Source organism: Myxocyprinus asiaticus, chromosome 18 (genome assembly GCF_019703515.2).
Source record: "Myxocyprinus asiaticus isolate MX2 ecotype Aquarium Trade chromosome 18, UBuf_Myxa_2, whole genome shotgun sequence".
NCBI lineage: Eukaryota > Metazoa > Chordata > Actinopteri > Cypriniformes > Catostomidae > Myxocyprinus > Myxocyprinus asiaticus.
In genome coordinates, this window is record NC_059361.1 from 34204537 (window position 1) to 34222241 (window position 17705).

General features: G+C 35.8%; 2 protein-coding genes across 3 annotated transcripts in view; both read right to left on the minus strand.

Annotated features, from left to right (window-relative positions):
* LOC127455741 (ATP-binding cassette sub-family C member 5-like) overlaps positions 1–1359 on the minus strand; it is a 63729-nt gene extending 62370 nt beyond the window's left edge. The window contains exon 1 of one of the 2 annotated variants that reach the window (XM_051723827.1): positions 1219–1359. The gene's annotated coding sequence lies outside the window, so the exon portion shown is untranslated. The remainder of the gene's footprint in view (positions 1–1218) is intronic. The other variant, XM_051723828.1, reaches the window with a different exon arrangement.
* A 1081-nt stretch (positions 1360–2440) lies between these two features.
* On the minus strand, positions 2441–17168 carry LOC127455776 (60S ribosomal protein L35a). Its single transcript, XM_051723906.1, has 5 exons — positions 17083–17168; positions 16598–16636; positions 16283–16435; positions 3976–4120; positions 2441–2504 (listed from the first exon to the last, which is right to left on the minus strand). The coding sequence occupies exons 2-5, from the start codon at positions 16606–16608 to the stop codon at positions 2481–2483; spliced, it is 333 nt and encodes a 110-aa protein (XP_051579866.1). The 5' UTR covers positions 16609–16636; positions 17083–17168; the 3' UTR covers positions 2441–2480.
* Between the last annotated feature and the right edge of the window lie 537 nt (positions 17169–17705).

The window sequence follows — 17705 nt, forward strand, 5'->3', positions numbered from 1 at the left end:
CCTAAAGTCAATATTTGTTTAAACTTTATACATTAAACACATGCAGTAAGAGTCTGATCTCAGACATGGCCTCTTCTGGTCTCGACTACAACACTGACTGTAATGTGTCTAGAGACTCTATACGTTTTACAATTCTCAATGGTGATTTTCACTATATAATAGAATCTAATGTTATTATATAAACAAATTACTGTAATACAAAGTTTTAAATTGAAATATTTGCACACAAAAAATCGTAATAGTCCAAAAACAGTAACATTTTCTTTAAGCAAATTATAATTTCCTAATTCTTTATTTATATTTATAAAAATGCTGCTCGCTCATATGATGCTACCTTGGTAGGTTGCTCACTAGGTTTTGAAACACAGCCTTAAAAAAATCGACATTACTATTTTCGGTCAGTTTTGAGTTTAATCAAAATATATCATCGCATGATGAATATACACGATTTATATACAGAAACTGTACATTTATCCGGTGAATATTCCATGCAGAGAAACTCTCGGGGGGCACAACCAAGGTGCAAATGATTTCGGCATATAATGACGTTAGTTAAACTTTAATTCGTTATGACGTTTATTCGAGTGTCAGAAGAGAACAAACAGTTCCAGGATATATATATATATATATATATATATATATATATATATATAAACAAACAAGCACGGGAAATTATAAATATATCATCTAACATGGCCCAGTCTGATCATTTTTCTTAGAGGTTTAGGTTAGAGTAGAAAAGCTGCTCTTTTACTCCGGCAAATCCGCACACCTCAAAATAATCCATTTTATGCTCTACGTTTGTTGGAAAATTCGTTCCACATATTCTATAACTCTTGGTAAAGGTAAATAATATCAGTCGCATAAGTTTAACGCGTTAAAATGCCGTGTCTAAAAGGGAGCGCATCATCATAACTGAACTGAGACAATAGATGTCACTTACATCAGGATATAAGACACAGCGCTGAACGATGTCCATTACAGCAGCACAACATTCTCATCCAAACTGCGTATTAATTCATTTACATTTGTATAATGTGAATAAACTCAAATGTTTGCCAGGACATGTCTAATGGAGTCAAAATACATCACCGAGAAAAAAAAATCTTTAAAAAGGGGATTCAGATTTACAAGTGTGTGACATGCAAAGCCTACTAAACGATAAATCCTAATTTTACATAGCAAATAAAAGATAAAAGTGTCCGTTGCGGCAGGTACCTGTTCTTTCCTCTTGTTATTCTGCGGATCTTCTTTCGACAACGGATAAGGCAAAACAACTTCGTTATAAACCAGCTATTTGAAGGATTCAGACCGGGTGCGTTGATGGGAAATGTAGTGTAACCGACCGTTTACTGCACGTTCGCGCCGTGTATTAGAACTACAATACGAACAATTCATTTCGCAGTAAATGCGTCGGAGCACTCTCAGTGGGCGGAGTTTATTGCTAGACAGAAGGTCGCGCGCATCCTCTGCAGTCAAACGCTAGTATTGCAGTGATAAGCGTGCTCCTCGTGTGGAATTTTACCATTTAGAAAGTACAGTGATGATGATACTGTACGGTGTGTGGAAAACCTCATATTTCACGTCCCATCTAAAATTAACCTTAATTCTGCGACACTAATGGCTTATTCCTAGAATCCTGTCTGCACTAAATAAAGCATCGTCAAATGAGCACAGCCTATCGATATCTTTTACATATATCCTGCATAATTCTATGAAGACGTAGACAGTTTTTAACAATAATATTTGTGAGTTCTTGGTGTGCTGTTTGCGTTGTCAGTCTTATCCTCAAGCTTGCCCACACAGCCAGTAGATGCCACTTATATCTGAGACAGCAAACTACTGTAGAGCAACATTCCTGCAGTTGAGCTCCAACTGTATTTAAAACACACCTGAACCAGCTTATCAAGATTGGAACTAAACTTTTTAGGAAGGTGGCTCAAGAGCAGGGTTCATTCGAAGATTATGTAGACCACTGTGTGGGTAGTTTCTTGTCATGGTTTAATAGTATTCACCAGAAACCAAATGTACTCACTATTTGATCATTTAAAAACCTTTGTTCCTATAACGTTATAAATCAATACTGAAGCATTAGCAAGAAACCTGTATGTGTAACTTCAAGTCTTTTGAAAAATGAACCCCAATGTTTTTGTTCAGATTCTAACCTGCCAAGCATTTCTCCATAACACATTTAGGTTCAGACAAAGTGCACAAGTATTGAGTAAAGTTACATTTTCACCCAGAGCAAGTATTCTTAATAATGAAACCAGTCTAGTTCCCCTTATTACACTCTTTTTCGGTTTAGCTGCAAATGCTTTTACTGGTACTTTAATACTTTGGTGGATACAAGTATACATTTTTCAGATGTTGCAAGATGTTACAATTTCTGCATTATTTCAGAGTGGTTGGAAACATTCTCAAGTCATGTAACAAGACCACATTTTTGGACCAAATTTTTATTGTTTGTACAGAAAAGCACATTATACACGAGATGGGTACAGCATCTGAAAAACAAAGAAAAATTGTTAAACACTCACTTGACAAAACCTTAATTTCACACAACACATGGCTTCAACTTCTGCATTTGATATGCTTTATCACAGAAATATTTGACATCACCAATGCACTACAGTCTAGGTAAAAAACAAAAAAAACAAATCACAATTAAATTAATCTATTCTCAGGAGAAACGGATGCATGGAGAATAACGCAACACACATTTGTGGCCAAACACAGTATAACCTGAACAAAAATTAACCAATTCCCTCCCAGGTGCTTTGGTGGCAGTTTTTTTTTGTTGGTGTGGCTTTGGCTGTGTGCTAGTGCTGGTGAGAGAACTACAACAAGAATCCTACTGTGCCCAGCCCAGGTTGCTCAATTCGCACTGTTTTTGAAATTAGTGAATTTATGAATCACTTTGAATGTAAATCAACCAAGTAATGAATATGCAAAGGTGAAACACATTTTAAGGTTCTAATCTAACCAATAATCCCAACTAATGCCTTCTTGAGACACCTAGTAACGCACGCTGGGTATCTCCAACTACATGATACAACACGTCTTTAAAAACCTATATGAATTTTCTGGAATGCAAAAGATGTCAGGTAGGGCTGCACAATTAATTGTATTTTAACTGCAATGATGGTTTCTGCCTCTCAAGTTTAATCATCTGCAATATTAATGAGCTAGCAAACTGAAATTATCAGCCAGGTAAAGTTGCAAGTCATTTGTATTTCTAGTGCTTTTCACAACACACATTTCAAAACAGATTTTCAGAATATTATGCTATAACAGAATTCATTTTGGTCAAAAGGAATAATTTACTAGTTTGTAGTTTTAACACCTTGTTCAACATGAGCTGTTATTTTTTAGTACTGATATTCAAGCAGTGGAAACAGTGATTTTTTTTTTTTTTTTGTCCAAACTGTGCAGCCCTGTAATAAAATTGTTCTAAAATGACAGAATAATGGTGCATAAAACTGAGCAAAATAAGTGATTATTTTCACCATTATAATGCAGCTCTAATGTTAGGCATAATGAAAGCCTCAGTTACCATTTCACTTTCGTTGCATCTTCCTTCCATACAATGAAAGTTAATGGTGTCGAAGAGGAACATAGTACCTAACATCTCTTGTTGTGTTCCTCTTAAGATAAGAACAACATGCATGAGTAAATAACTATCCCTGCGAATTGAGAAACCTGGGCTAGGCACAGTAGTGTTCTTGTTGTAGCTCTCTCACCAGCACTACTTGCCCAGAGCCATATCCACACACACACAAAAAAAAAAAAACTGCCATAACATAAGTAACTATCTCTTCAAAATTCATTTTTTCTCCCTTATTTTATAAAATATCTTATAGCATACCTGAATCATGATTACAGAAATGCCACATTGTGCAAGCATGCATACATCCATTTCTTTGAGGGTGAGACACTGATAATTGAAGCCAGAGAGACAAACTATAAAACACTTACCACACGGATTCTGTGCCCAATAGCCTTTGCAGGAAGGTTGCTCCTGAACTTGGCGCGAACCATTCCACTGTTTCCATGGGCCCGTGTGACTTTACCCCAGATGACACGTGTCTTGTTAGGCTTACCACCAGGTGTTGCAGTAATCCTTATAAAATGTAAATTATTCACATTAGAAACACTGCCAAAACTACATGAAACAATACATTCTAAGAAACAGAAAATTTTAAGACTGCGTTCATCTTGCAGCACAGGACTAAGTGGTAAATGCAAGAGTTGGTGGTTCATTGTTAAGGGCCGAAACACTCTACGAAAGTATGTGAACGCAGACACATTTTGCAACACAAGCTCGATTTCATGCGTCAATGCATTCTGAAATGCACCAGGCCTCAATTCATAACTCAGCGGAAGTATTTAGGGGTGTAAAAACACATCGATTCATCATGTTGCGTCAATCTATCAAAGAAATTTTGATGCATCAATTCTGGAATTTAAGAATCGATTATCATACCTTTTACACAAACCTTCTCACAACAGACATGGACCGGAGCATGCGAAACTAAAGTGAAAGCGCACTTGAAATAAAAAAAGGCTTATGCTGCAGAGTTCACTTCGCGAACCTAAATATGATAAAATGGATTGATGGATGCAGCAGAGTTTGGTTTTCTGTGTCATTATTCAAAACAAGTTTGCATCCATTTGACCAAGAAAGTTCACTGTTGTTGCCTCTTCCCCGATTACGATATATTACACTGTGTAACAATTTTTTTTTTTCCTGGGTAGTAAGTGTTATTTCCTAATTGCTTATACCTCAAAAGTATAGAAAATGGCTATTATTCCCCACAAACTTTGCTTTTGTGACCAGGACAGTGATATTTAGAAATGTACCTATTTCCAATGAGAAAACGGGCGAATGTGTGTCTTTTCGTTCACAAAGTCAGAAAAAAACAACAACATATGAATCCAAATTAACATGTATTTATACTAAAGTAATATTCAAAGCCGTGCTGGTCCATAATGGTAACAAGTACTCGTCTCTTCCCCTGGCTCAGTCGGTGCACCTCAAAGAGGATTACAACAGCATCAAGACCTTGCTGGACGCCTTGAGCTATGATGAGTAAGGCTGGGAGGTCAAAATGGTGGCATTCCTGATGGGTCTCCAAGGCGGTTTTACCAAGCTTCCCTGCTATCTTTGCCTTTGGGACAGCAGGGACACCAAGGCGCACCACCACAGGCGGGACTGGCCACAGCGGACCGAGTTCTCTGTGGGGAGGAACAACGTCAAGTGGGAGCCACTGGTGGACCACCGGAAGGTGCTGATGCCACCACTGCACATCAAATTGGGCCTTATGAAACAATTTGTCAGAGCTCTAGATAAGGAGTCGGCAGCCTTCAAGTACCTTCAAGACTTCTTCCCTAAGCTGTCTGAGGCAAAGGTCAAAGCTGGTGTCTTCGTCGGACCACAGATAAAGAAGGATTTTGGATTCATGTGTTGTTTTTTCTGACTTTGTGAATGAAGACATAAATTCTCCCGTTTTCTCATTGGAAATAGGTAAATTTCAAAATATCACTGTCCTGGTCACAAAAGCAAAGTTTGTGGGGAATAATAGCCATTTTCTATACTTTTGAGGCATAAACAATTAGGAAATAACACTTACTACACAGGAGCAAAAATTGTGTTACATAGTGATATTATTGTAATTTACTGATTTTCTTTTTCTTACTCTTGTTTTTTTTTCTGCCCTAAATGTCTGGGTGTCAGAGACCATAAGTCGTGGAGACACCAAACTTGGCAGGATGATCCCAAATCCACCCCACTACTCAGGCGCACAAACGCACATCCATCTGACCCTAGGTGGCGCTATAAACACTTACGTTTTGGCTCCTATCTCTGCAACTGTAAGGCCTAGAATCAAAATTCTTTTTTCCTCTGATTCCGTGAGTCAAGCCCTACAAAAATATATATGAGAATACAAAATATAGTATATCTCCTATTTCATTTCAGTCTATAATTTCTTTCCACCATTTTTAATTTTCTGAAAAACCTACTTTTTCTAACTCCTAGTTCGTTAGTCCGATCGGCATGCAATTTGGTATACATCATCTACAGACCCTCCTGACAAAAGGTTATCAAAAGAATTGATACGCGAAATCGTTCCAAATATATTATCAATACAATTCCTTCGGTTTAACGCAATTTGAGTAATTGATCAATATCTACTCAACACAAACTTCAAAAGTAACCATAGTTACTAGTCGGTAAACATAGTCAACAGGACGTTTAGAAGACAAAGTTTTGTACAATTTCACCCCTAGGAGGCGCTACAACTAAAAAAAGTCATAACTTTGCAGCCATTTGATAAAGTTCAAATTAAATATGCATCTTCTTTGGTTCAAATGCTAACATATTCTTTAAAAAAACAGATTCGACAAATTAACAAAAGTGGCTGCCAACGGCCAATCAAGTTTCAGCACCTTATAACTCATATTGGGAATGGCCGAAAGGTTATGGAAATTACTGTACACAAGTAGAGTGTCAACTCGAAGTTGCATATAAAATTGTGACAATCGTCCACACGGTGGCAGTATAATTAGCTAATTTGTGCTTTTGCTCATAACTCCGAAACGGTATAGCCTACAATACAGAATTGTAGCTTCTCTGAATCCACCAGTGCCCCCAATGATATGGCCACAAGGATTTCCATCCCCGCAAGAAAACTCACAAATATTATTTTTGAAAACCCAATTTTTCTAACTCGTCCTTGGCCATTTTTTCAATTCGCACAAAACTAGTTGTACATCATCTGCAGACCATCCAGTCAAAAAGCTATCAAAATAATTTTGATATTTCAAATCGTTCTGAAGATATAATCAAATACGTTTAGGGCTGTATGCAATAACTAATTGGCCTGTATCTTGTGAGCACAATTTTCAAACTTAGCAAAACTAAAAAAAAATTAAAAAATTAAAAAAAAAAAAACACATGGGAAAAGGAACATTGAGGCCACCTGCAAAATTTCATACATTTGGCTAGAACTATAACAAGAAATAGCTTTTTATAAAACTGCATTTTTTTGCTATTAGAAATATGGAGATAAAACAGGCTGCTTTACTGTTTGTCCACCAGAGGGAGCCACACGACAAGAAATATCTTCAAAAACAGCTTTTTTTCTTAATTTCTCCTTTGAAAGAATAGTTTTTATTGTTGTTCTTTGTTAATTACCAGAGCATCAGTAATTTGAATTCCTTGTCATGTCACTAATTTTTTTTTTAGACTTTTTCCCGGTGTGCTCGTTCCTGCACTGGTATTTAAAAAAAAAAAAAAAAACACCCTGTAATAATATGCTTTGGTGATATTAATAGCCTGCTAATTTACATGTTGGTAAAAAGCTTGTAAATCAGCACATTCAAGTGATGCTGGTTAACAAAATGCCAGAAAGTGTAAGCCGCTGTTGAGTTCACTCCACGAACATATATAAGATTCCAGTTGGGCTCTCTGCATCATTATTCCAAACTGTTTGCATCCATATGTCCAAAGTAAGGTCATAGTTGTTGATTCTTCCCAGAATAGAATTTAATGCTAATATTGAGATTGTAGATTTTTTACTCACATGTGATGCATTTCTGTTAATTGGTTGATCGTGTGAACAGCCAAAAGAGCTTTGAATCTGACATTTTCAAATCCGATCTGGGCCACTTTCATATGTGGAATTAAATCGTAAACATATCTGATTTTTTCAAATGTGTCTTCGGTGTGAACAGCTAGGTCACATTTAATGTGACTTTTACATTCAACATTCGTTATTTGCACACTTGATTTCCAGCGTATATACGCCTGTTATATTTATAAACTTAAATGCGAGTCATATCTGTCGAGCTAACGCATTCAGTTTCTTTTTAAGGAAATAAAATAAAAAGTATAGGCTTCAACAGTGATTCGTTTGGCTTGCATGTTAAATATGCATATGAAAAGATACAAATGAACATTTATATAACGTCGCTCTTTGCTTGTCACTCGCTCATAAAACACAGTATCTATATTTCTCAAACTGTATCAAAAGACAAATGCAAGCCAGTCAATGGAAATATGAAAAATAAAGATAACTCTTCTTACTAGAGCCCGACCGATACGGGATTTTTTTTTGACAGATACCGATTTTAGAGGGGTAAAATTCACCGATTACAGATATGCTGGCCGATATATTTAATTTTTGAGCTGGAATAAAAACAGACCTTTTCTATGTGTATTTTTCACCGATTTTGCACCAATATGACTATGCAAAGGTACTCCGAACGCTGCTTTCTTAAATATTTTTTATCAAAGAATATTTGACATTATTATTATACATTGTCAACAAATTATAGAAATGAACAGAAAATAAAGAATAAATAAAAATACAATAAATAGCTAAATAAACATCAGTACTGTATGTTTAGTATCAGTCAAATGCTGACCATTAAAATAAATAAGCTAAATAAACATCAGTACTGTTTAGTATCAAATGCTGACCATTAAAATAAAGAACAAATACAAATTAAATAGCTAAAACATCAGTATTACCATTTAGTATCAGTCAAATGCTAGCCATTAAAATAAAGAATAAATTAAAATAAAACAGCTAAATAAACATCAGTACTGTTTAGTATCAGTCAAATGCTGGCTATATTAATACTGCCGAGACAAGAGATAAACAGATAAGCAGCGGCGTTACATCGTATTCTGGTATACAAGTTCAGGAGAAACTATCAACTGTGGAAAACCAGACTTTTATATATTACATTTTATAAATGCAATGACTGGAATTGTTCGGTCGAAGGGGGTACCAAACTGTGAAGCCTGAACAAAACAGTTTGATGAATACATGTTTACTCATTATCTTCCACTCAGCTGAGAACAATGAAAGTAGCTATGTGATTAGCTAGTTAGCTATAAGCTCATTGTCATGGAGAGTAAAAGACGGATGTTGTTTATTTTACTTTACAGCATTGCGTCTCACCAACTAGGTAACAACATAGCGTGAAATCAACACTCAGACACAATCCACCACTGCACCGTTGTCTGCTGAACTGCAAAAGATGCTCTGAATTTTACCTTTCAATCTGCTACTTTACTGACTGCACTGACAAACTACAGCTGGCTAACAGCAAACAGACATGAGTGACATGGTTGTCAGGGACAAGTTTAATGTTATATTAGTTATATCGAAAAGGGAAAATGATGGGGTCATTGTTTATTAAGTTTCCAGTATGTATTTCACAAACTAGTTAACTTACCGAGACACCTCTTAACTCTGCCCTGTCTGCAGTGCCACCTTCAGCTCTTTAAAGGGGATCTATTATGCAAAATTCACTTTTACATGGTGTTTGAACATAAATGTGAGTCGGCAGTGTGTGTACACAACACCCTACAATGTTAAAAGTCCACCCACTCCTCTTTCTTATATTTCTATTAATCAAAAACAGTGTCTCAAAATGACTGGTTTTCGTATCCGCTCAAAAGTGACGTCTCTTTAGAGCAGGCCCCGCCCACAACTGGTGACGGACTCCACCCTATTATCATAGATCCTCCCGAGTGATCGACACACAGTCCGCCAATTTTTTCCACGCTGGAGCAGCTACAGTGAGAAGAATAATGTCTCAGCTTCGTAAGCATCATAAGTGTTCTGTTGTTGGCTGTAAAAGTGAACTTAAGAGTCTTTATGTACTCCCGGCATCAGAGCCACTGAAGACGCAGTGGACAAGTTTTATTTTTGAAGAAAATGTGCCCCAAAACATACCAAAATGTTTGTATGTTTGGGCAAATCATTTTACACCGGACTGCTTTGTGAATGAGGGTCAATATAAAGAAGGATTTTCACAAAATTTGACTCAAGCATGGATTAGTACCAACTGTTCGTGTTCCAGATTTATATCCTGAAGATGTAAGTATCGCACTTTATATTTTGTGAATGTTTGCAAATCAGCTTTCCGAATGTTCTTGTTAGCTGATTCCACGGCTAATGCAGCTAAAGTTACCATTGTCTCTGATTGTATTCACGGAGAACAGAGCTATGTCGTTATAGCTTGTTTGCACATGACGTCACGTCACTGCTTTGAAGTGATTTTCTACATAAGAAGCACTATCACAAACTCAAAATGCCTATGTTTTGCGTCGTTTACAGTTGCTTATACATATATGGCTGAACTCCGGTATTTACGGTGTCAGTCATATTGGTTCTGATTTGTTGTTGCTATAGTATCCGAAGCACGAGCTGTAAAGGCACAGCCATCTTCCGGAAAGGGGGTGGGGAGCAGCAGCTCATTTGCATTTAAAGAGACACACACGAAAACAGCGTGTTTTGATTCCACCCAAAAAGAGGCATTTACAACATGGTATAATAAATGATCCGTGGGGTATTTTGAGCTGAAACTTCACAGACACATTCTGGGGACACCTGAGACTTATATTACATCTTGTAAAAAGGGGCATAATAGGTCTCCTTTAAACAATGAAGTCGGAGCACGCTCTGCTGGACAAACAACATAATGACACCAATTCTAAAGAATTGTTTTCTGCATTATATGTTCTGAAAAAAGTTTTCATATTGGCACATATCGGTAAAATATACGCCGATACAGCTATATCGGTGAAAGGCTAATATTGGCCGGGCACTACTTCTTACCTTACATATATGTAATGCTGTTTTTCCATTTTATGGTGTTTCGCTTGTAGGTAATATTACACTTGAACTCTGATTATATAAATTCTACAATTCGAAGGAAAATGACTACATACAAATACTTTATCAATGGTCTTTCACTCACGGATAGGCATATTGGTATTAAAATAACGGATAATTAAATGTTTTATTATAATTGAATTCATTATTCATACTATGAACATGTTGGAGTTTGTTATACGCATGCTCAAGGAGTGTTAAACGCATGTGGGTCAGTTTAAGAGTGCTGGATGTTCAGACCAGTGTCTGATATGGGCTACATTTAAAATGTCATGTGAACTACCTAACAAAAAAATCAAATCTGGGCCACATTCAGCTGCGGTGTGCACGTAGCCTTAGATCATCAGTGCTACAGCTTCTCTCGCAGCAGTCAATGAACACGTGGAGTTTAGAGGGAGCGTGCAGAGCGTTGCCGCATTTTTGCTGAACTTCAACCTGTTAATTTGTAATAATGCCGATACATCTATATAAAAAGAGCAGTCTCTTCAAACAAGCGACGTGGTTAAGCTTTAGCTCCTATTTTTGAACAATGAATCACACTAGTGCTACGTGTGATATTGAAGTGATCTGATTTTGCCTCATCACATCGTGCGGCTCATATTACAGGACCTTTCATTAGAGGCAGAAATATCAACAAAAGAAATGCTTTGTGAACCACTGAACTACTCAGCTCCTGGGTGAAGAGAAACACTTAAAACAGACAACTTTATCCTTAAACACCCGTTACATCTCTCATCGTCTCTCTAGAGCTCCATCTGACATAGTGGTATTTGTTTCTTCCTTTTGAATAATATAAGTAGGCCTATGTACTGATTTACATAATATAAATAATATATTAATAATATACATACTAATTTAATCTTAAAACATCATCCTATTATCCATCTTTAATATATTATATATATATATATATATATATATATATATATATATATATATATCACACACACACACACACACACACACACACACACACACACACACACACACACACACACACACACACGCACGCATACGGCCAAAAATTTGTAATAATCTACAGATTTTGCAGTTTCGGAAGGAAATTGGTACTTTAATTCACTAAAGTGTGATCAACTGATCACAAAGTATAGTCAGGAAATTACTGATGTAAAAGACAGCACCTTCACTATTTGAAAAATGTCTTTTTTTTAATCAAATCTAGACAGGCCCCATTTCCAGCAGCCATCACTCCAACACCTTATCCTTGAGTAATCATGCTAAATTGCTAATTTAGTACTAGAAAATCACTTGCCATTATATCAAACACTGCTGAAAGCTATTTGGTTCATTAAATGAAGCTTAACATTGTCTTTGTTTTTGAGTTGCCACAGTATGCAATAGATTGGCATGTATTAAGGTCAATATTAGGTCAAACATGACAAAAGAAACCGCTTTCTCTAGAAACTCGTCAACCAATCATTGTTTTGAGGAATGAAGGCAATGATTGAAAATGCCAAAAAACTAAAGATTTCATACAAAGGTGTACACTAGTCTTCAAAAGACAAAGGACAACTGGCTCTAACAAGGACAGAAAGAGATGTGGAAGGCCAGATGTACAACTAAACAAGAGGATAAGTACATCAGAGTCTCTAGTTTGAGAAATAGATGCCTCACATGTCCTCAGCTGACAGCTTCATTGAATTCTACCCACTCAACACCAGTTTCATGTACAACAGTAAAGAGAAGACTCAGGGGTGCAGGCCTTATGGGAAGAATTGCAAAGAAAAAGCCACTTTTGAAACAAAAAGAAAAGGTTAGAGTGGGCAAAGAAACAGACATTGGACAACAGATATTTGGAAAAGAGTGTTATGGATTTTAACCCCATTGAGCTTTTGTTGGATCAGCTAGACCGTAAGGTGCGTGAGAAGTGCCTGACAAGACAGCCACACCCATGGCAAGTGCTACAGGAAGTGTGGGTTGAAATGTCACCTGAGTATCTGGACAAACTGACAGCTAGAATGCCAAAGATCTGCAAAGCTGTCATTGCTGCACATGGAGGATTTTTTTGATGAGAACTCTTTGAAGTAGTTTAAGAAGTTCTGAACATTTTTTTCAAATTGTAATAGTAATTTTTTCATGTTATTAATGTCCTGACTACATATTGTGATCAGTTGAATGCCACTTTGGTGAATAAAAGTACTAATTTCTTTCCATGAGAACTTTTGGCCGCCAGTGTGTGTGTGTGTGTGTGTGTGTGTGTGTGTGCATGTATATATATATATATATATATATATATATATATATACACACACACACATACATATACACACACTCGTTCAAAAATTTAGGGTCACTTTTATTTATTTCTTTCACATTTTAGAATAATAGTAAAGTCATCAAAACTATGGAATAACATAAATGGAACTATGGGAATTATGCTGTGACTAAAAAAAATCAAAAATAAAAACGGTGTTATATTTTACCATCTTCAAAATAGTCACCCTTTGCCTTGAATTTGCAGACATGTACTCTTGACATTTTCTCAACCAACTTCTTGAGGTATCACCCTGGGATGCTTTTTAAACAGTATTGAAGGAGTTCTCATCTATGTTGGGCACTTATTGGCTGCTTTTCTTTATTATTTGGTCCAAGTCATCAATTTAAGAAACTTTTTTTTAATTAAATTTTAGTTTTACAATGAAATAAATTAATATGGTGGCACAATTATATTTTTGTCTACAAAACTAATTTCAAACATTTAAGCATACGCCTTCGGATCAAAAGATTTTTAAGATCATGAGAAACATTTCAGTCAAGTGTTTCAAAACTTTTGACCGATACTGTGTGTGTGTATGTATGTATGTATATATATATATATATATGCCAGAGGGATAACAATGGTTAAACATTCCGTGCATCTTTTTCAGGTCATTTTTAACATGGCTGGTGATTTAAAACCGCTCATCAATGTCGTTTGAAATGACCAATCAAATCAAAGAAGGCGGGACTCACGTAGAGAGGAGATGCGCACGGCTTGACGCAAATGAAGTTGTTCAGCAGTCAGTGCCATGTACGATGCAAGTAGTGAAACTGCATGGCTTTGTTTCTTTCAACATACCCTCTGATGATCATTCTTTTTTTTTCATGCTCGACTTTGGAGAGCGAGAGCATTCTGCCCTGCTCTGTTTGAAATTTACTGCAATCTGTCACACACAGCATTAAAGAGCATGAATAAAACATTTATTGTTTGAATTTGGTGATAAGTGATCAATTGAAATCTGAAGCTAAAATAGTGTTTCTCATAAATCTACTTCTAACTCAAATGATGGCGCATATCACATTTGTGGATATGTTGCTGTAGCTGGTGCTGTTCAGTGCTTCAAATCTGCATTAAGTGTGTGCAGATAATGATGCTGGTTTTTAAAGTCAAATTTGGCTTGTTTATTGGCTGCTGCAGATCTGTGTGGGTTTCTATTAATGTATTGTCCCATGAACAGTCTAAAGTTCAGCACAGACTGACAACAAGCAAAACCAAAGTAGAAAGCAAATGGTACGGCTAGCATTTTTGGACATCTGTTGTCAACAATTTTTCAAAATAAAAGTCCCATACTGAACGAACTAATTTGTAAATTAATATGAACATGAATTACATTACAAAAATAAAGAAAATTAAAAGTAATCCCAAAAATATTTTACCACACTTTTAGGTTATCAATTAATGTGGTGAAATTAGCTTTATATTCATATGCTCATAAAAAATATAATTTAAGATTAAATTTAATATCTACTACATAGCTAATGGTACAACTGTGCATATTATACACAAGTCTTAATGCAATTTGGAACAAAACATTTATATTTGTGATCTCTGTGATAGATAAGTCCTTTTTATTCCAATAAACTTTAGTTTATTTGGGCGGAGGGGGTTCTGGTGTTCTGCATGCTTTATGTTCACAAACTTTTTTTTTACAATTTCAATTTATAAAAAAAAAAAAAAAAAAAAAAAAAAACACACCTTTCTGAACTAGTCCTAGACCGTTTGCCCAATTCTCATGAAACTTGGTATATGTCATCTACAGACCCTCCTGAAAAAAGTTAAAGAATTTTGATACGTCGAATCTTTCCAAAGATACAAGCAAATATGTTTTGGCCGTGGACTATAATGACTAAATAGCCTGTATCTTGTGAGTGCAATTTTCAAACTTAAGAAAATTTGTACACATAGACAAGAGAACACTGAGGTAACATAACGAGTTTTATTCATTTTTGATGCTAGGGGACGCTATAACTTAAGACAATCCTATTTTTGCAACTGTGCTCAAAGCAGGTGAAATGTCACACCAAAATAGCGGTCCACAGCATCCACAGGATCTTTTGTCAAATGTGGTTGTTTTGGTCATCTCACCATATGTGCTTGGCCCCCGACAATAGTCGCTTGCGGCAATATTGTTAATATTGCTTTCGTATCCCCATACAATATGTCACTTCTCCATAAAACAGTTAAAACACAAATAGAACTTAGTTTAAATAAATGTGATTAGTGGGCAGACATGTGGCTGTGAACTAAAATATGCATTCGTTCATTCATTCATTATAGTGAATTCTACAAAATATAGGGAATAGGGAGTGATTTCAGACTGTTCTGAAGGTAACCAACCAGTTGAATAGTCACTTGTGATTGGTCAATGACACGCAGCAGCCACGAAAATATAACAAGATATACATTTTTATCTTTCGCAGTGTGTCATTGTGTCATGCAGGACTGTTTGCGAAACAATGCGTTTTAATTCTCGTTGTTTAATCAATGACACTGCACGATTTAAACATGGATCTTATCTGCCTGCACATGACATTTCATCTTTAATTATAGGTGCAATATCTTAATTACATATGCAAATCTATTATGCTAATGTCACGGTTTACCATCTGTTTGTGTGTTTGCATCAGACATTGTTATCCTTTATTCATATCAGACATCTATTATGCACGTAAAATCTATATACCACATTATTTCTATATGTAACATTCATAATATCTATAATGCATACCATGTAATGCATTTTTTGTCAATATATGCAGCCAAACAAACCTCCTTGGTTCTAAATGCATCTATGACTAGTGCATTTCTGTGATCTCGTTCAGTAAAAAAAAAATTGTCAGCATATTTTTGAAAACAATTATGAATCGGTTCCAAAATAATCAAAATTAATCTAACCATGATTAAATTTGATTTAACAAGGCATTGTAATCGCAAGGTAAAGAATCGTAATTAAATCGAATAGTTGTCAGAGCGAATCCTTATACCCCTACAAGTACTCGCTGCTTTCGCAGCGTATTCTCAACATTACTGTCCGCTTCTAAAGTGAGTTTTCTCTTTCAACTCAACTACTGTCATGGTGGAGCAACAGTTCGAAGAGAATATTACTGAGCAAGTATGTGGAAGACAATATATTTATAGCAACTTGAATTAATGATGCATCCAGTTTAATGGCACAGATGTTTGATGCCTTACTTGACTGATGAAATATCAAAGATGTCATGACTGCAAAAAGGTAATCATGATCACACACGTTGCATGGAGTGACACCTCCACCCATACAGCACCAAAGCCCTTCCATGGCATCGCTTACTTTTTTGCTTTGTAGACGTAGGCACAACGTTTGCCCAGGTAAAAGTCAACCTCGTCCCGGTTGTAGACTCCCTCTAACTTGAGCAGAGCAGTATGCTCACGCTGGTTCCTCAGACCACGCTTGTAGCCAGCGAAGATGGCCTTACTCCACAGCCTAGTGTTCGGAAGAAAAAAACAAAAGTCAAAAATCAACGCCAACTATCTATGTAACAGGCAACACTGAAAGATTTAAACCTCTAGATGTACTTAGTTGCATTATCAAAATTCTGAACTACGTCAATTCATTTTACAATACTGACAAGATTTCATATCTTACCGTCCAGGCATGATGATGCTTTGACCAGGCTAAATCAACCTAGAGGCACAAAATAGCATTGACATTTAGTCTGACGTCCAATAAATTATCAGCATTTTAATGTTAGAGAAACTCAGCATGTTTCTCTTTCTGATAGCATCCAGCTAATGAACTTGGAAAATAATTAGCTAAAACAACATTGCATGGACATTCATTTAAATAAACTAAAATAGGGTTTAATAGATTCTACATGAACGAACAAATGTTATGACAACAACTTTCAGAGTAATGAGTACATATATAAATCGGCTTGCAACTTAGCCTATGAGCCAACCCGTTTATCCAATCCACTTAAAATCCAAACCATCTTTAGTCACATAACTGCAAAAGTCTACGGAACGTGAACTTTATTGATATTAACATGCATATATGTAGAAATCTCAGATTAATTTATAAATTTCAAAGCTAAATTTACACATTTTAAAGTCGACTTGTGAAACGCTTACCTGATTCCGACACAAAAATGGAGGAAAAGGCCGCGCAGACGGAATGCTGGGAAGATGTTGTCCACGGTGTCTGAAAATCTGCCTGACTGAAATTCAAGTAAGATTTAAAGAAATGAATTAATCAAAAGAAAGAAAGAAAGAAAGAAACACAAATACAGTAGATTTATTTTAGGATTAAAATTATTAAATTAAAACTATCTTCTAGTGAGTATCTTATTTTGTTAAGCCACAGTTACTTTAATGTGACTGTTTTATGTCTCTACATTTAAAATTCTGTTTTCATTTCTAATTATTTTTTTAATCGTTTATAGCTGGTTGTTGTTGTTGTTGTTGTTTACTTTACAAGTCTTATCGTGTTACTATGAAAACACGAAACCCTTGACTTCTTAAAATGGTGAAACTTTTAAAGCTTTACAAATTCAGCCTTACATGACAGCCTGAATGTCAATACAGTACAATATAACCTACTGTACATTCTATATATACTTTTTTTATTGAATAATGTGTATCTATATTGTGCGTATTGTATACTGTACAGTGTATGTTATTATTTGTATATTGTGTTGTGTGTAATTATGTGTATATCAGACTTTAAATTGTGTTGTGTTAATCTGATGTTATTG

Coding starts and splice junctions, on each gene's coding strand:
- LOC127455776 (XM_051723906.1), bottom strand. Junction 4,121..16,282: donor TACGTCTACAAAGCAAAAAA/GTAAGCGATGCC, acceptor ACATTTTATAAG/GATTACTGCAACACCTGGTG. Junction 2,505..3,975: donor TTGGGCACAGAATCCGTGTG/GTAAGTGTTTTA, acceptor TTTGTTTTTCAG/ATGCTGTACCCATCTCGTGT.